This window comes from Felis catus, chromosome D1 (assembly GCF_018350175.1).
Source record: "Felis catus isolate Fca126 chromosome D1, F.catus_Fca126_mat1.0, whole genome shotgun sequence".
NCBI classification, from domain to species: Eukaryota; Metazoa; Chordata; class Mammalia; order Carnivora; family Felidae; genus Felis; species Felis catus.
The window spans coordinates 3160268-3180457 of NC_058377.1; the positions used below are offsets into that span (position 1 = coordinate 3160268).

Below are 20190 nucleotides of genomic sequence, written 5' to 3' on the forward strand. Positions count from 1 at the left end.
TTTGGGAAAACATACTGTATATTTTATCTCCGTGGGTCCCCATCATGATGATTTTAGATGGATTCATTCATCTAGTTGAAACTTGAATGTCTGCTCTGCACCAGGCACGGCTCTAAATTCTGTGAATACTGTCACAAAGGAAACAGAGTCACCACCCTCACGGTGCTTATATTCTCATGGAGTGAGATGAACATATAAATAGTAGACAAATTACGTAGTGTGTCATAAGTAATCAGTACTGTGGAAAAATCAAGAAGGGTGAGGATGTTGGGAGTATCAGGGGCAGGAGAAGGCTGGCTGGGTCATTTAGACAATTGAGGACACTGATAAGGTCTTAACTTAGTGAAACCCCAGGAAGGGCAGTAGTAAGTCATGCAGTTATGAGGTGCAAGGGGCGATTGGTTTAGGCAAAGGGGTTAGCAGATTCTGAGATAAGAATGTGCCTTTCAGGTGAGAGGCACAGTCCCGGCTGGGCTGGAAGCCAGAGAGGTGGCCCAGTTAGTGGTTCCTATGAGTTTCTGGTGGACCCCCCCCCCCCCGGAGACCTGGTGGACAAGAGGAAGCACCAGTTAACATTTAACTTGTTTGCAGTGACCTATAAGCGTGGGAAGAGATGCTTAGCTGGTTTAGAAAGCAAACAAACATCAGAATAATTTTGATTTGGGGCCTGAGAAATTAAGATAGAGTACACATCGTGCTGATGCAGATATAGGAAAATGAGCCATAGTGCATTCAGCTCAGGGGGAGTGCACATTCAGACAATTTTTTGAGCTCTACCCTACATAGAAAATTCGAATTTTAATGCTTTTGACCCTGTCATTTTAGTTCTGAGAGTTTATTCCAATAGTATTATCAGAGAGCAACTTAGAGATATATTTAGGAGGAAAATTTTATTATAAAATTGCATAAGATAACACATATGGAAATTACTGAACTTAATAAAATACATTCTAATCCATCCATTAAATTCAGTATTAGGCAGGGGCACCTGGGTGGCTGAGTCAGTTGGGCGTCCGACTTCGGCTCAGGTCATCTTCTCACAGTTCATGGTTCGAGCCCCACGTCGGGCTCTGTGCTGACAGCTCAGAGCCTGGAGCCTGCTTCGGATTCTGTGTCTCCCTCTCTCTGGCCCTCCCCCACTCACACTGTCTCACTCCCTCTCTCAAAAATAAACATTAAAAATTTTTTTTAATTCAGTATTAGGCAGCCATCAAATGTGGAAGCAATCTCGGGCAGAGACAGTCAAAGGGACCCAATATCTGCTTTTCCCCATTTCTTAAGAGAAACTCCCAGGGGTTTTTTGCTAGGAATTTGACACATGGAATAAATACTTCATTTCTCAACTTCTGCGCAGCTGTGAGTGACTTTGGACCCAGTGGTGGTTCTGGTTTATAGGAAGAGAAGACTTCCTGAAAGGGAGGGGGCCTGTGTCTGCTGGTTCTTCCTCTTTCTTGCTGACTAGGCTGCACTTTTGTTGACCTTAAGAGCTGTAGCTCCAACAGCTGGAGATGTGACCTTCAGAATATAAGGGGCTGAGTGAAAAGGGACAGGAAGGAGACTCTACCCAGCCCCCAGTCAGCCCTTGATCGCCTTCCCCCACCCTCTTAAGCTTAGGCTATGTATATTACTGATGCTTCACATCTCCCTTTAATCCTAGATGGTAATTTTGAATCAACACAAGTGCAGGTCATAGAGTATCTTACACAGTTAGCTTTCTAAATTCATCTGTGAGTTTGTGTATGTAGAGAGAGAGGAAGTAAGACCACAGGATGGAAGGGAGAGAACATAAATCATTTCATGGAACTTGATTTTCACTTCCCTCTTTGTCACTTTCAGTTCTAAAGGGATATTTTTACATAATCTCCATGTTCTCAAGATTCAAACAAAATAAATTTTTTTTTGTTTTTTTGTTTTTGTTTTTGTTTTAGTGATTATACACATTGGCTTTCATCTATAGTTTGAAAGTTAATGAGTATACAGATGCAGATATGTATGGGTACTTTTTTAAAAAAATCAACATTTTGATAATAAAAACATACTACTAAGAAATAAATTCACACTGGCCTTTGTATATGTTTTTAGGAGAACTCATAAGTGAACTCAGGGACAAAGATTTTTCACATTCTAGGAATCAAAAAAAAATACTACTTGTAGTTCATTAAAAAATATTATCAAAATATCCTATGGCCAAGTTAGAAATGAGTCAAAATAAATGAGAATTCAGTCTATAATGTAAATGTCCCAAGTCAAATGTTAGTAATAGTCTTCCAAATGGAGAGTACGTGAATGATCCTTTATAACAGAGAAGAGTTTATCCCGAGAATATGATCTTTACCTAATACCAGGACACCTATTAATGTAATCACTTATTCATCAAATATTTTTTAAATGTTTTTCTATACTTAAACTTTGTTTTGCAATGAAAATGTTTTACCCTTACAGTAACGTGAGAAAACAAACAAAATTTTTTAAAAATGTAGTAAGTACTAACTCAGCAACAATATGGCATTGATTTTCACTTGGCCTTGGTTGAAGGTGGGCATTTGGGAAGTTTCGTATAAAAATATTCACGAGCAGACATTGCCCTTTTAAAGTAGTAGGTTCGTCGAGTACATAATGGCCCAGTTTCCCTGGAAAAGTAGAGAGAAGGAAACATAAGGAAAGGGGTTATAGGAGGTAAGGCATAAACAGAACTGATGCCTACCATGAGTTGTGCCTTCCCCAAAGGGCTATGGGCTGTCACCCCCAGAGGGGGAGGTCCGCACTAGGGTCTCATTGCCTCGGTGCAGACCCAGCAGCCTCCAACTGACACTGTGGTACAGGCAGTCCTCATCACAAACACAGGAGGAATGAAACTCAGCCAAACTGACTTCTCTGGGAGGACGCCTCACGCCAGCTGTATATGAACATCCAGTTTTTTTGTGCAAGCTTCAGAACTAAATATCTTCCACTCGGTAGGTAGGTCCTTGAGAGACATTAAGACTGGAGGGAAACATATAGACTTATAATTTCTTATAATTTCGTATGAAACCAGGGTTTTCCCAAGGGTCATTAAGAACATGGGGACGATGGGAATGCAAGCTGGTGCAGCCACTCTGGAAAACAGTATGGAGGTTCCTCAAAAAATTAAAGATAGAACTACCCTATGACCCAGCAATTGCGCTACTAGGCATTTATCCAAGGGATACAGGTGTGCTGTTTCAAAGGGACACGTGCACCCCCATGTTTATAGCAGCACTGTCGACAATAGCCAAAGTATGGAAAGAGCCCAGATGTCCATTGGTGGATGAATGGATAAAGAAGATGTGGTGTATATGTAAATAATGGAGTATTACTTGGCAATCAAAAAGCATGAAATCTTGCCATTTGCAACTACATGAGATGGAACTGGAGGGTATTATGCTAAGTGACATTGGTCAGTCCGAGAAAGACAAATATCACATGACTTCACTCATATGAGGACTTTAAGAGACAAAACAGATGAACAGAAGGGAAAGGAAGCAAAAATAATATAAAAACAGGGAGGGGGACAAAGCATAAGAGACTCTTAAATATGATGAACAAACAGAGGGTTACTGGACGGGGTGTGGGAGGGGGGATGGGCTAAATGGGTAAGGGAGCACTAAGGAATCTACTCCTGAAATCATGGTTGCACTATATGCTAACTAATTTGGATGTAAATTAAAAAAAAAATTAAGAATTGTGTTGGAAAAAAAAAAAAGAACATGGGGACAGGACAGTACTAGGCAGCTACACCCTGTCACTGTCCTCCATTCTGTCTGTATTTGACACACAGGCTCTGAGAAGGGAGTTCCCAAGTCCACTTCTTGGAAGCATTTACCTGAGATGCTGTGTATGAGTTTTAATTCCCAGGGAAGAGGTAGAAATATCGTGTCATGGAGAGTCTCTCAATCGTGGGCATCTGGGTAATTATATTTGGAGTCTCAAATGAATATTGAACCTAAAGCAGGAAAGAAAATCTTTAGATACTTCCTAAAAGGGAAATATGGACTTCTCTCTCAGGAGTCACAGAATTTGTGGTATGTTTTAAGGCTGTGGCCAGGGGGGTATACACAGAAGAAACGTTTAGCTTTTCCTTGGCTATAGTACATCCATGCATGATAGAGTATCCTCAAGCATTTTCTGAATAAACAAGGCCATCAGAATCAGAGAAACTCACACTGGTTCCATGCAATATTTCCCCAAAACCTCCTCTTTAAACAAACGTGGGGTACAGGAAGGAATGCCAAGATGGTCTAAGAGCTTTCAGGATTCCCCACCCACCCACCCACCAAAAAAAATTGAGAATGGTTGCACAGTGATGACATTGAAAAAAACAGAAGACCTGTACCTTTCGGAAAATCTCCTCCAAATGATGACAACAAGAATACATTTTGAAGTAGCGGATAAGATGGGAAATGAAGACAGAGCCATCTGTGTTCAGTCTCCAGGAAACATTATCTGCAAATAAAAGGTATTAAAATACTGGGAGATGTGGCCTTTGTGTTGTGTGTGGAAGACTCTTAGAGTCAGAGCTTTGGGGCATAGTTTGATTTTAGTGCTTTGGAGGAGAGAGAAAGGCAAAGCTGGGACCTCCAGTGTCCCCAGGAGGCCCAGAGAAAACCGTCGTGGACTCTCAGTCATCAACCCTGTTCACGCTCTTAGAGCCAAAGTTACCTGCCTCGGACTGCAAGTAGTGGAAAAGAAACTAATTCCTGTCGTGCCATTCTGGACCTCCTCTTCATCTGTTCTGTTTTCTCCTGGAATATTTTGCTCGTTTTTTATCGTGAACATCTCTTGAGCTACCACTTTTCGTGACCATTGCAATGTGATCAAATCTCTCCCATCGTCAAAAAGCTAATAGTCTGATGGTCACTTTATCTGCAGCTACCTTCCTGTTCCTTCCTCCTTTTAATGGTTGCATTCCTCAGGTTTGTCTCTCCCCACCGTCTTCACATCCTCCGAGCCCTAGCCCGCTCACCCGTCTGCTGTCTCCCCCCACCACCCTGACTTTACCAAGTCACTTTCCCCAAGGCCATTCATGGCCTCCACGTCATTCGATCTCATGGTCACTCACTGGGTTTCACCTGATCTCTCTCATTCAAATCAGAAACTGGCCATAAGTCCAGTGGAGGCTTTCTTGGGCACACTGACCACACATACATACCCTTACTTTTCTTTCTTATGCCCTGATAGGAAACTTCCTGAGCCCAACTTGCAAATACTCTGCCTCCCAGCTTGACCTCTACCATCCACAAGCCTCAGCTTTAGGATCTCGTCTCCGTCTGTTCTCTGTTCCTGTATAATTTCATCCATTTTTAGACCATGAGATGTAATTCTCAGCCATCACCTCCTGAATCCTGGTGCCATTCTCTTTTCGGAGGTACACAGCTTTGTAACTCTCTCTGTTTCACCTGGAAATATGCCAAAGGCATCTCACACTTTCTGGCAGGATTCCCGTTTTAATGAACGCACCTTGACCATCCCTTGAGTCCTCTGTGTCATCCCTTCTTACTCACCTGCCACATCCTCCCAACACTGGGTCCTAGACATTTTATACACTAATTCCTTCTGGATTCAACAGCTGTGTCTTCCCGAGACTGCCGTTACCAGCCGTGGCCAGTAACCCTGCAGTAGCGTTTTAACCCGCCTCCTGTATTTCCTGCTGTACTGTAATCCATTCCCCACAGAATCCCCGGAGTAGTTATATAAAAATGATAATCTTACCATTTCATTGCTTAAGTTTCACCAAAACTCCCTGTTACTATTAGTATAAAGTAATATTAGTAATAAAGAATGTAAACAGAAAAGATCAAATCCTTCCCGAACCTATGAGGACCCAAATCGCATGATCCCTCCTGACCTCTCCAACCTCCCTCTCAGCACTGAGCCCCAGCTCTGTGCTCCAGATATACTGGCCCAGTTTTCCAGGCTCCTTTCTTTCCCAGGTCCTCTGTGCTTTTTCTGTCTGGAATGTTCCTCGCTTACCCTTGACATAGTTAACTCCTTCATCTTTCAACACGTTTTTCCTCAAAGCACTTAGCACAGTCAAGAGACAGTCAGTATCTACTTGTGAGACGTGGGTGTGTATTTTCCCCTGAGTTAACCTCTGCCTCTCTGCTCTGACCATATGCTCCATGAGGTTCAGTAAGCACATCTGCTTCACTTGTGGATCCTACACCCTGTGCTCACTCCACCTTAGCGGGTCGTTACGTGTGCAAAAATGAATGCAAGAACTTTACATGTTAGACTTCATTTCCTTAAGTAAGTTAAAGAGTCTCTTAGATACATACCAGCCCATATATGCCTTCTTAACTTCCTTTAATTGCTAAAAGTACAGAGCTCTTCTTTCAAATACAGTTTTATTTAAACTCCAGTATGTAAAACAAAGAGAAGTATGACTGTTCCAGGTACAGAGTGGGTGTTCCCTGCATAGCCTTTTCCTGTCAGACGACACTCAGAGGGTCCTCCAGTCCCTTGCTGCTCATGTGTGGCCATGGGCGGACAGCACTAGCCTCACCGCAGGGTGTTTTGAAAGGCACCATCTCGCCACCCCCCCAGACCCACTGAATCAGAACCCTGCCTGTAATATCATTCCAAAGAGATGTCTGTGTACATCGCAGTTTGTAGTCACTGCAGTAGAGGACTTATAACTGTGGCTTTGTAAACAAGATTCTTGAAATTGCCCTGGTTCTCTAAATCACCCCAATGTCGTAGGTGACTGTTAAATAGATTTTCTGCAGGTTTGACCACGATCAGCTCGGTATATCTTGTGTTTCTATCTCCTACTTTGTCTTTCCTGCCAAAGGAGGATTTTCAGTCTTGGCTGCATGATGCTGAAGTCAGGCATTTGAATATTAACTAATTTTTTTTAGATTAGAGTCAAATAATGTAAGAGGTTCTGGAGTGTGTGAAGAAAGTACTACAGTTTTACTGATTACCTGTTTAATTGCTAGCAGGTGATGAGGTGGGCCAAATCATGTGCCATTGCTGTCTGAACAAACAAAAACAACTCTGATTTATAGTTAGACTATTGTAACACTGGATCCTCATAAAACTCCGGCTTATTTTGAATGTTTCCTCCAAAATGAAGACTTCTAGCCTTCTAGTTATAAAAACCTCCATATTTTAAATCTATTCTCTGCCTAAAATCTATCATGAAGGAAGAGATGTTTTTCAATCAGCAATCACATAGGATCACAGCCAGGCCTGTGATCTGGAAACTAACAGGAGATCGAGAAGCTTCTCTCTGAAGTCACTTACGTGGAGTCGAAGATTTGAAAGCGATGAAGTCCTTCTCCACATGGGTCTTTTGTACGGCGTCACTGAAGATGTAGGGTGCTGAGGGCTGGTTTTCCGGCCATGCACAGGCTTCGCCCACATCTGTCACCCAGACGGCCCCGTTGCCTTCTGGGAGAGACACGCTTGTCTTACAAAAGATGTTACAGACACAGACACACAAAATGTCTCTTAACCCTTATACCTTTACTTCAATACATTTCCATCTGGAATTTATTAAAAATGCCAGTATCTTTCTGATAGAAAAATTGCCTCACTGACTGGGAACTACACAGAGGCCACTTAAGTTTAGTAGAACCTAGTCCCAGATGATCGGGACACGTGCTGTTATTCTAGCGCACTTAACACTTGTTCAATGACGATACAGGCTTCGTATCTTTCTGGAGCAGGCCCACGTGCCGTTCTACAGTGTGGTTTCTCTCCCTCAGCCCTGGGAAGGCGAAGGCTGGACACCAGGCTAATCACAGAAAAAAACGGACGGCCACCCCCTGCGTCCCCCAGCTCCAACTCACTGCCTCGGCAGGCCTGCATGATGATGACCTTCGGTTTGTCTTTTAGGTTCCTGCAGTTGCGATTGTTGAAAATCTGGAAGATGGTGTCGTCGTGAAGGACATCTGGCTCTTCCTCCCTGTGCTTTGTCCCACAGATCCCGTCCAGGATGCCGTGTGACATGAACACCAGGAACGTGCTGTCTGAGAAGCGGTGCTCTGGGCGGGCGGCAAAGTGCTTCAGCTCGACCTTCATTTCCTGAAAGAGTTTCCAGACTTACCTCCTGGGAGCTGTCTGTGTCTACATTGTGCTCACACAGTACACGGACTTTACGCACACACACTCAAGAGGGAGAGAGAGACAGCAGAAATGGAGTGATCAGACGATTTGGACAGAGTGGAATTGTACGAGAAATTACGTTCTGACATACAGCCAGAAAGCTGGATGTATAGAATGGAAAAGCAGGGTTTTTTCATACAGCGTGTAGCCCGGTGGTGTTCAGTAGATCCTTAGACTGAGGGAGACGCTAGGAGGTGGAGTACAGGGAGGGACACGTGAGGTGACGGGTCTCCTGCCAAAGGCTTTGCTTTTCACAACCGTGTTACAGGCTGCAGTTGCCCTGAGTTTTCATTAAACAAAGAGTGAGACAGAGACAGAGACGGAGGGACTGTTTCCACTGGCGTAGAGATGTGAACAGATTCCTTGCTAGGTTTGTCTAAAGCCTCCCGTGGTATTTTTTTGGACGAAGCCAGAATCACAACTTCTTCTGTGTATGTATGTGTGGAAAACTTGTTTTGTTTTGTTTTTTAACCGTCTACTTGGCTTCACATTCAGACACACGATACTGAAATTATAAAGGCCTCAGAGTCGTGTCTCACATAGACTATCAAGTGATGGGTGTCTCCCAAACTGAGAGCATTAGCAAGAGCCAGCCTGTTTAGTGAACTACTGCCATCTAGGTCTTGGCCTTCAGAGTGTACGTTGGGAGAGGCTGGGGTGCAGGATGCCTGTTCTAGAGAAACGCAGTTTCTATAACATGCGCTCCGTTCTGACAGCCGCCAAGGAAGAAGTCCAGGAAGGAGATGAAAGGAGGGACACTCATCCTGACTCATCCCACTCTCTGGGGCCATTACCTGAGCGGTGAGATTTTCCTTTATAACCACTGAATATCCAAGGTTCTCCAGCAGATCTCGCATCCCCGAAATGTCCTTTTCACAGCCTTCTCGCTCAGAAAGATAATCGAATGTTCTATTGCAAATGATGAGAGCCAGGCGCATTCGGCTCTTCTTCTCCATCACTGGATAGATCTGCAGTTAACCGACACAGAGTGAGTTGCACCCAGTCTCCCACTTTTGCCTCCAAATCCTATGCAAAATAGGCCCTTACAATTAGAGATTGGATGGCTGGAGGACTTGGGGATGGAACTAGGGATTCATGAACAAGGCACCAGACTAAAAACGTGTAGTAGTTCTGAGTACACGCTCCGGAAACCTTGCTTCGGTTCACTGGTGGCGAGGAGTTTAAAGTATGTTTGAGGATGGGATGAAACAGACAGGAAATCTGATGTAAGGGCCCCTTAATTAGATAACATGATTGAATAGCATCCTATGCCTTTGGGGCTGATCCTAAGGCATCTGTAGCAAGAACTGAAATTTCCAGTGAGTTCTATGTTGTTTGAGTGGACAACCTTGTGTGCCCCTATTCCAAAGTATATTACCTCATGTGCCATTATTGTCTTTGGTTCCTTAAAATGGATACAAGGACAAAGCTTCAGCACATTGATTTGGGAAGCCTGGGTTACCTGAAAAACTACAAGAGAAAAAATTACTCATTAAGGAGTAGCACCCACTGTCTGGCAGTCATGAGGATCTTTTCACCGGGCTCTCATTCTTAGGAAATGCTCACCGCCATCCCTTCAAAAGGCTTAATAAAACAACAAAAAAATCATTTTGTATTACAAATGACAAAAAGAGAAATCTTCATACTACCATCTTTCTTTCTGCTTCTTACTGACCCCACGGACAACTTTTGTTTTTGTCAGTGGTCATGGCATTGAGTAACCTTTCAATCCCCGTGCGTTAGTCTCACACAGACACAGTACCTAAGATTTGGAAGGAAGCCTAATGTTCATGTGGCCTGGTCAAGTGATTATTCAGTTATTTAACTCCACTAAAATATCCCTACTGTGCACATTATTACCACCAGTGCAGTGTTTCCACTAACAGAGACCCTGCAGGATTCTAAAGCATTTTGACCAATTCTGAGGATCCTGGAGTGTGAGCTTTCAAAGCACTGGTGTATATAGTTCCTGCATTGGAACCATCAAGACAAATGTCTCCTTCCTTTTCCCATGAAAGCTCACTAATACTTCTACGGCTTCTCTCCTCGTGTTTCGATCACTTTATGTAAATGTGCACCTAAAAACTATGATAATAATAGCTCTTAATTGTGCTTGCTGTATGGTAGGCTTCATTAGGACAGGGAAGATGTGTTTAATCTCTGTATTTCCTATGCCTAGAATGATTATCTGGCACAGATGAAGAGCCTACAACCACTTATTAAGGAGTAGTTACCTTCCAATACTTGAAAATAGCTACCAGGCATCTTTCCCTTTTCTTGTTGTAGTTTTCCCGTAGGGAAACAAGCCTTCCGGTCCTTCCAGTATTGCTGGGTAAGAACAATTTCATCTTCCGAACCAACAGGTCTGTTCGTTTTCCCGCACGTCTGCCCACCTTCTGTCCTTCCCCTCCTGTGACAAAGGACGGCACATTCTTCCTCCTGGCTGAGGGTAGAGACTGTACTTACGTTCCCGCTCGATTTCCTCTCACCTGCGAGAACTGTACTCGGGTGATTCCTCGTCCCCGTCTTCTGCATCATCGGTACCCCTTCTTGCCCCTGCTGTGCTCTCCCTGCTGGCGTATCACATGCCTTGATATCCCTTTATCTGTTACGCACTCTGCCCCTGCACTTGGCATCCCATCCAGCTATTGTGTTTCCCCGCTCTGCTTCTCAGTACAATTCGTTAAAGGTGGCATCTCTTTTCGCTATTTTCATCTCTCATTCTCTTTTCTTCATGCGGTAGACACTGACTGTCATTTTCAACACTTAAATGCTTGAGATTGAGGTCACCACTGGCCATCTGTTGCTTCTTGAGCATTCAAACGTGGTCGAGCACACCTTCCTCCTTGAGCAGGGTTCTCCAGGCTTCAGAGGCTCTGCGTGCGGTAACCGTCCTCTCTCAAGCTGGATGCCCTTCGCCGGCCTTGCGCTTCCTCCACGCCTCCCAGAGTTGGGTCTTTCTACATTGAACCCTCTAAGATGTTCTGTCAGCATCTCTCCCCAGGTGGCCTCTTCCAGACACGTCATGCTAAATACTGTCTACATGCTGCTGAATCCTGAGATTTACTCCCGTGCCTGGTCCCCCTGTGAACAACGCGGCTGAATCTACCTGTGTATTCAACATGTACCCTTGGATGTGATCCAGGCAACAAAGTAAATGTGTAGAGAGAAGGACTCCTGATATTCGCCCACTCCTACAAATAGGATTTTCCTCAGATTTCTCTCTACTACAAGTTTTTTGCTATCTCAGTTCCTCACACCCTTCACCTAGTTGCCTATCCAAAATACAGAATCATCCTTGGTTCCTCCTCTTCCTTATTTAGCCCACAGCCAGTCCAGGATAGTTCTTGTTGACTCTCCATCCCAGAGAGCTCCAGATTTGACCATGTGACAACTTCCCTACTATGGCAACACCAGCCGAAAGCTATGATCTCTTAACTGAAACATTTGAACACATTTGACCTTTCTGATGCTATGCTCGTTTATCACTCCTCCACCTAAAAACTTCTAAGGGCCTTTCTATTGCAAATACAATCCCGATACTTTCCCACTTTCTAAAAGGCTCTAAATAGTATGGTAGCTCCAAGCTGAGACCATAACAGCTCCTTCTACCCCGTCCCTCCTAATCTCCTACTCTCCCATCAGATTGATCTTGGGACACGGCAAGACCATTTCTGACTGAGAGCTCTTGGGATTGTTTCCTCCTTCCCTGCAAGGCCTTGGCCTCAGAGTATGACACATCCCGTCCCAACTGGTCACATTGTCCCGAATATCACGTCAGATGAGTTCTCATAGCTCTTCATCCTGGCCCACATGCCTCGCCTCTTTCTCTTCTCCATCCCCCGAATTACACTTGTATTTTGGTCACTCTTACTATATAAATACCTTCACTGCACTGTAAACTCCATAAAACCAGGATCTTTATTTATCTTGCTTCCTGCTATAAACACAGTGATTAGAACAGCATATATAGGTTTTTAGCTAATACATGCATATATATGTAGGGATATATGAATAGATAAGACAGTGAATAAAGATGACAAAATGTTTATGCCTTTGTAAGCTTGTCCAGAACTCCTGAAAACATGCTAATCAAAACACAACAGCGCTATCACTCCTTTCTAGACGCTACAATTCTCGGATGTGGTTCAGTAAGTCATCAGTTTCTTTAGTGATCACACGGTATATGTGACCAGTCTTGTTGTGCTTTTCTTAACGTGTTTCTTTTCCCTTTTTTATTTTATTTTTTTACATTTTATTTATTTTTGAGAGAGAGAGAGAGAGAGCAAATGGGGAAGAGGCAGAGAGACAGGAAGACACAGAATCTGAAGCAGGCTCCGGGCTCTGAGCCATCAGCACAGAGCCCCATGTGGGGCTCAAACCCACAAACTGTGAGATCATGACCTGAGCCAAAGTAGGACACTTAACCGACTGAGCCACCCAGGGGCCCCTTAGCGTGTTTTTCTTAACCACATCCTTGTTCTATTTGCAGTTGTTAGTTGATCTCTCTTTGATGTTTTATTTATCTTTATAGATGTTATTAATCAATCTCATTTAAAAATAGGAGTCTCAGAAAAGTTGAGGTAATTCCACCGGGGAATGTGGTTAGTCAGGGGCAATGATGGGCTCAGTGCAGAGATGGCTTGTGTTTTATTCCAGCTCTCTTTCTGTTGCCCAGTAGGGGCCTCTCTGTCTGCCTCAGCTCATCTAGTGTCACCACGTGTCAATGACGCTGCCTGTCCTAGGAGAACCCATGCCTACGACCCCCAGCCTTCTCCCCCAATTCATGATCTTCACTTTCACTTCCAGATTCTCAGAAGTGGAGAGCAGGGATGTAAGTGTTGACCTTGCTTGTGACCTGGGGGTTGTGAGGAAGTCAGAAATAACCCAGAGTTTCTGGGGCACCTGGGTGGCTCAGTTGGTTGAGCGTCCAACTTCGGCTCAGGTCATGATCTTGCAGTTTGTGGGTTTGAGCCCTGCGTTGGGTTCTGTGCTGACAGCTCAGAGCCTGGAGCCTGCTTCCGATTCTGTGCCTCCCTCTCTCTCTCTCCCCTTTCCCTGCTTGTGCTCTGATTCTCTGTCTCTCTCAAAAATAAATGAACATTAAAAAATTTTTTTTAAATAAATAAATAACCCAGAGTTTCGGAACCGATCTCATTGGTCTTTCCCCTGTGACTTAGGGCCTCTGTAATGTAGGGCCTTATCCTGATTGAGCTTTGAGGGTTTCCAAGAGCCATTTGGTTTGGTGGCTTCCACTATAGGGAGAGCCAATGCCTGGGCTGACAGCATTTTTCTTTTTCTTCACTTTGTTCACATTTACTTCAGATTCCGAAGTGGAATGAAGAACAAGTTAAATATCAATGCCCTTCTCTGTAGATTATTTGCAGAGATGGCAACTGAACACTCAGGTTTCCTAGCTCTTTACTGCAGGGCCTGTGGACGCCTCTAGAGGTCTGAAGGTTTTCATTGTGGCGTGAGATTTGAAGGCACTTACCTGTCGAAGAGGAAAATGACTTGATTTTGCCAGATTCATCCTTCTCATTTTCATCAAGAATTTCTGAAATAATCGAAAAGAAGATTTGTTAGCAGAAGTTTCTAGAACCTCCATACTTGAAACTCTTTCCCTCACGCTCACAAGTAAATGACTCTGTTCAGCGTGCGCCTTCCCTATGAAGCATGGGAATTTGGCTCGTTTTCTAAGCTCCAGCTTTGCTTCTTAAGGCCTGTGACTTTATGCCAAGTGAAGGAGGAGGCAGAGGTTCCGTGAAACAACGAAGGGCTCATTATGCTCCTGCTCATGTGATTTCAGGAATAATCAAATTCTTTAATCACAGTTTTCTGCAATGGCATTTTTCGTTCTGAGGAAGGAAAGTGCGCATCTCTGTAAAGTTAGTCTTTGAGTAACGACAGAATAATCCCAGAAGGATGTTGCAGGCTTTGAGACTATCCTCATGTGTATGTTATACTGTAGAGAGGGACAGCAAACTGTGGCCTGCAGGCCAAACTCCCTCCACACCAGTGTTGGCCAATAAAGCTTTATTGGAACACACCCACGCTCACTTTGTACTTATTGTCTGTTGCTAATTTTATGCCACAGCATCAGATTGGAGTTACTGTGACAGAGAACGTTTGGTCGTAAATGCTTAAAATGGTGACGCTTGACCCTTCATAGGAAAAGTGTGCCTCCCACGCTTCAAAGACATATTGATGCGTCACGGCCCCTTACGTTCCCTCTGTACTCCTTTAACAAGGACAGATCTAGGTGCTCAGAGATTTATTCCTTGGGCTAAGCCACACGTGAGCAGACGGTGGTGGATTTTTTGTTTCTATGGAACATTTCACATCTGGGAATAGGTCTCGAGTCCACAGCGTGTGGCCAGTGTCCCACAGACTGGCTAAAGGCTGTCCCAGAATTTCCTAGAGCCCGAGCACCATTTACGCATTGAACAGACGTTAACTCAGCACCTGTTATGTGTCAGGGCTCGTTTCCAGGAGCTCAGGCTACCTTGTGGACGAAGCCGACACAGATCTATGCCTCATGGAGTTTATGTGTTAGCGGGAGAGACACGGCACAGTGACTGAGAGAGGTTATGGAATGATTGAAGGTGACAGATGCTGAAGAGAAAAGAAAAGGTGCAGTAGTATAAAGTGATTGCAGATGCTGGTAGAGGGTCTGGGGCGGACCGGGACATTTTACAGTCTTAAGTACGATAGGCGGAGAGGGGACTAGACATGTGGATAGTTGATTCTCCACTTGCAAATAGAAATAAGAACACAGAGACCGCATAAGGAGAGCAGATACCAATGGGTTACCTGTCCTTTGACTTCAGATACTCACTTATAGTCGCCTCGCTTTTGGAACTGAAGAAATGGTTCTTTAGCATTTTGCCCACCATTTGAGTTTTCTCAGTGAGATCACCAACCAGGCCTTCAGTCTTATCCACAATGACATTCACTGTTTCCCCTAGCGTTTGTATCTCTCGTTCTTTTAACACCTTCTTTTCCTTCAAGTCCTCAAAAAAGGTACCAAGCATGCCATGCGCAATCCCCTTTTTGTCATTGACCAGAACTTGGGGTGATTTCTTGTCTGTGAGAACAATAAGATTTTAAGTATGGAAAGGACTTTGGATGTCTGATTCTAGGCCCATGGGTCTCAAATTTTAAAATGCAAAAGTATCTGAGAGCTTGTTAAGCAGAGCTCCTGGAGCTCATTCCTAGAAATCTGATTTGGTAGATCAAGGTAGAGTTTATTATTTTTATTTCTGTCTATGTTTTTGTCAACTCTCTGTCCAAAGGTGCTCCAGATTTGACCACGTGACAACTTCCCTACTATGGCAACACCAGCCGAAAGCTATGATCTCTTAACTGAAACATTTGAACACATTTGACCTTTCTGATCCTATGCTGGTTTATCACTCCTCCACCTAAAAACTTCTAAGGGTCTTTCTATTGCAAATACAATCCCAATACTTTCCCACTTTCTAAAAGGCTCTAAATAGTATGGTAGCTCCAAGCTGAGATCGTAACAGCACCTTCTACTACGTCCCTCCTAATCTCCTACTCTCCCATCAGATTGATCTTGGGACACGGCAAGACCATTTCTGACTGAGAGCTCTTGGGACTGATTCCTCCTTCCCTGCAAGGCCTTGGCCTCAGAGTATGGCACATCCCGTCCCAACTGGTCACATTGTCCCAAATATCACGTCAGATGAGTTCTCATAGCTCTTCATCCTGGCCCACATGCCTCGCCTCTTTTCTCTTGTCCGTTCCTCGAATTATGCTTGTATTTTGGTCATTCTTACTATATAAATACCTTCACTGCACTGTAAACTCCATAAAAGCAGGATCTTTATTTATCTTGCTTCCTGCTATAAACACAGTGATTATAACAGCATATGTAGGTTTTCAGCTAATACATGCATATATATGTACGGTTATATGAATAGATAAGACAGTGAATAAAGATGACAAAATGTTTATGCCTTTGTAAGCTTCTCCAGAACTCCTGAAAACATGCTAATCAAAACACAACAGCGCTATCACTCCTTTCTAGACACTACGATTCTCGAATGTGGTTCAGTAACTCATCAGTTTCTTTAGGGATCACACGGTATGTGCGACAGGTCCTGTTGTGCTTTTTTTAATGTGTCTTTCTTAACCACTTCCTTCTTCTGTTTGTGCAGTTGTTAGTTGATCTCTCTTTGATGTTTTATGCATCTTTATAGATGTTATTAATCTCCTTTAAAAATGTGAGACTCAGAAAAATAAATGAGTCTCAGAAAAGTTAAGATAATTCTACCAGGGAACGTGGTTAGTCAGCGGCAGTGATGGGCATAGTGCAGAGATGGCTTGTGTTTTATTCCAGCTCTCTTTCTGTTGCCCAGTAGGGGCCTCTCTGTCTGCCTCAGCTCATGTAGTGTCACCACATGTCCATGGTGCTGCCTCTCGTAGTAGAACCTATGCCTACGACCCCCAGTTCTCCCCCAGTTCATGATCTTCACCTTCACTTCCAGATTCTCAGAAGATGGAGAGCAGGGATATAAGTGTTGACCTTGCTTGTGACCGGGGGGAAAGTGAGGGAGTTAGAAATAACCCAGAGTTTCTGAACCTATCTCAGTGGTCCTTCCCCTGTACTCTAGGGACTTACCCCCAGTGAGGTTTGAGGGTACACAGGAGCCGGCAGGTTTGGTGTCTTCTACTATCGGGGGATCCATTTCCTGGGATGACTCAGCATTTTCCTCTTCTTCACTTTCTTCATTTTCTTCACTTTCTTCACTTTCATCTTCATATTCTGGAGTAGAATGAATGAGAAGTTAAATATCCTTGCTCTTCTCTGTAGATTATTTGCAGAGATGGTAACTGAACACTCAGGTTTCCTAGCTCTTTACTGCAGGGCCTGTGGACGCCTCTAGAAGTTTTTGTCATCGCATGAGATTTGAGGGCACTTACCTGTCGAAGAGGAATATGACCCGCTGTTGTCAGAGTCATAATTCTCAATTTCATCAAGAATTTCTGAAATAATCGAAAAGAAGATTTGTTAGCAGAAGTTTCTAGAACCTCCATACTTGAAACTCTTTCCCTCACGCTCACAAGTAAATGACTCTGTTCAGCGTGCGCCTTCCCTATGAAGCATGGGAATTTGGCTCGTTTTCTAAGCTCCAGCTTTGCTTCTTAAGGCCTGTGACTTTATGCCAAGTGAAGGAGGAGGCAGAGGTTCCGTGAAACAACGAAGGGCTCATTATGCTCCTGCTCATGTGATTTCAGGAATAATCAAATTCTTTAATCACAGTTTTCTGCAATGGCATTTTTCGTTCTGAGGAAGGAAAGTGCGCATCTCTGTAAAGTTAGTCTTTGAGTAACGACAGAATAATCCCAGAAGGATGTTGCAGGCTTTGAGACTATCCTCATGTGTATATTATACTGTAGAGAGGGACAGCAAACTGTGGCCTGCAGGCCAAACTCCCTCCACACCAGTGTTGGCCAATAAAGCTTTATTGGAACACACCCACGCTCACTTTGTACTTATTGTCTGTTGCTAATTTTATGCCACAGCATCAGATTGGAGTTACTGTGACAGAGAACGTTTGGTCGTAAATGCTTAAAATGGTGACGCTTGACCCTTCATAGGAAAAGTGTGCCTCCCACGCTTCAAAGACATATTGATGCGCCACGGCCCCTTACGTTCCCTCTGTACTCCTTTAACAAGGACAGATCTAGGTGCTCAGAGATTTATTCCTTGGGCTAAGCCACACGTGAGCAGACGGTGGTGGATTTTTTGTTTCTATGGAACATTTCACATCTGGGAATAGGTCTCGAGTCCACAGCGTGTGGCCAGTGTCCCACAGACTGGCTAAAGGCTGTCCCAGAATTTCCTAGAGCCCGAGCACCATTTACGCATTGAACAGACGTTAACTCAGCACCTGTTATGTGTCAGGGCTCGTTTCCAGGAGCTCGGGCTACCTTGTGGACGAAGCTGACACAGATCTATGCCTCATGGAGTTTATGTGTTAGCGGGGGAGACACGGCACAGTGACTGAGAGAGGTTATGGAATGATGGAAGGTGACAGATGCTGAAGAGAAAAGAAAAGGTGCAGTAGTATAAAGTGATTGCAGATGCTGGTAGAGGGTCTGGGGCGGACCGGGACATTTTACAGTCTTAAGTACGATAGGCGGAGAGGGGACTAGACATGTGGATAGTTGATTCTCCACTTGCAAATAGAAATAACACAGAAACCGCATAAGGAGCGCAGGTAACCAATGAGTTACCCGTCCGTTGACCCGAGATACTCACCTAAAGCCAGCTCGCCTTTGGGACCGAAGATACTTTTCACTAACATTTTTCCTACTATTCCCGATTTCTCATTGAGACCATCAATCAGGCCTTCAGTCTTATCCACGATGAGGTCCACTCTTTTCCCTAATGCACGTAACTCTTGCTTTGTTAACACCTTCTTTCCCTTCAAGTCCTCAATAAAGTCGTTCACCCTATTGCCGGCCATCCCTGTTTTGTCGTAGGGCTGGACCTTGGGGTGATGTCTTGTCTGTGAGAACAATAGGGTTTTAGGTATGGACAGACTTTAGATATTGGATTCTAGGCCCATGGGTCTCAAATTTTAACATGCAAAAGAATCTGGGAGCTCGGTAAATAGAACTTCCTCATTCCCAGAAATCTGATCTCCGTGATCAGGGTGGAGTGTGTGATTTTCATTTCTCCCAACGTCTCAGGTCATGGCAAATCTCCTCGCTCAACGACCACACTTAGAGTAGCACCAGTCGCCTTCAAGATTCTGCTCTTTTACAGGTGGAGAAAGTGAGGCTCACAGAAAGAAAGTAGCCTCGCTAACTAACTTGGTGATGGCTGACTCAGTTCTATCTCGGTGTCACCTATGATCTCTTTACTTCCTGTCACTTTTATCACCACTCATTTAAAAACCTGCCATCATCAATAGTGTACCAGTAAAGCACGGACATATTAACATCTGGGAAAGGACCCTGTTTGTGTTCCGAGGAAGGGCTGCAGGGTGACTCTGGCCTCAGATACTGAGAGAACACAGTGTGGCTGGTTTGGTCCCTGCTGTTCATGAGAGGGCACACGGGGAGCAGAAGCATGGAGGAAATGAAATGCCCCATGGACGGCCCCTCACCCTGCTGAGGACACTCGTAAAACGGGTAAGAACCCTCAGTGTGAGTTCACAGAAAGGGCTAAAATCGCAGCAAAGTGTTAAGAAGATAGCTCCAGATTTTTTACATCTCCTTCCTTTTCCTAGAAGGTCTAACTTCTTGCCTAAAATACTTCGTCTGCTCGCGTACCTGCCACCGTGCCCTGAGCCCCAATCCCTTACGTCCCCAGGGTACCTCGCAAGTCCCCCTTGTCTCCCCCACTCCTCGTCCTCCTGTAATTCCCTCAAACCCGGCCATAAACGATGGAAAACTGGAGCCACTCACCGGCTGTTGCTGCTGAGGCTCTCTGGGCAGGAAAAGGAGTGAAAATGAAAGTAGCCTTCTATCTCTGCTCTTAGTGGATTGGCTGCTATTACCTAAATCTAAACGGGAAACTACAGCTTTTCAGGTTCCTTTGTCTCTGCAAAGAAAGAATTTGACCCGTCTTCTCATCTATACCTTATTTCCTTTGAAAAACAGGAAGCAAAACCTGGCTTTTCTTTCTTCTGTCTCACAGTTGCTGTGTTCTGTGTTGCAGTGTGTTTTTGACACAGTTAATAAGTCAAATAGACCCTCGTTTGTCTCAGTGCCATCTGTCAGCCACCCAACGGCAGAGAGGCCTCGCTGGACGGAGGTCCGCTCAACCCCTGAATGACGTGTGAGTTTGCGAGGTTTAACTGGAGCTGGAAGGTGACACACAAGGGTACTCCCTGTCACTGTTTTTAAAAACCCAGATAAGCGATCTTTTTTCTTCTCTTGTTCCTCATCTGCCCGCTTCTCAGTTCTGGGGAAAATGTGTGTATTTCTCTTGGTTGACTCTTTTACTTAAAATTAGAGTTTTTTTTTTTTTAACATGTGTTCACAATTGCAATTAAGTAACACGGTTTTTATGAAATGAAATAA

The 20190-nt window shown here is 44.2% G+C and overlaps 2 protein-coding genes across 7 annotated transcripts in view; one reads left to right on the top strand and one right to left on the bottom strand.

Annotated features, from left to right (window-relative positions):
- Positions 1-20190, top strand: part of GRIA4 (glutamate ionotropic receptor AMPA type subunit 4) — a 1433894-nt gene that overhangs the window by 470988 nt on the left and 942716 nt on the right. The gene's annotated exons all lie outside the window — the stretch shown is intronic.
- CASP12 (caspase 12) lies at positions 872-19837 on the bottom strand. 6 transcript variants are annotated; one of them, XM_023238906.2, is made up of 13 exons: positions 19573-19836; positions 18419-18668; positions 17077-17139; positions 16775-16918; positions 14966-15214; positions 13622-13684; positions 9506-9597; positions 8922-9095; positions 7812-8046; positions 7264-7410; positions 4352-4461; positions 3842-3961; positions 872-2982 (listed from the first exon to the last, which is right to left on the bottom strand). In XM_023238906.2, exons 2-12 carry the CDS (start codon positions 18624-18626, stop codon positions 3863-3865), a joined length of 1584 nt encoding a protein of 527 aa, XP_023094674.1. In that variant the 5' UTR covers positions 18627-18668; positions 19573-19836; the 3' UTR covers positions 872-2982; positions 3842-3862.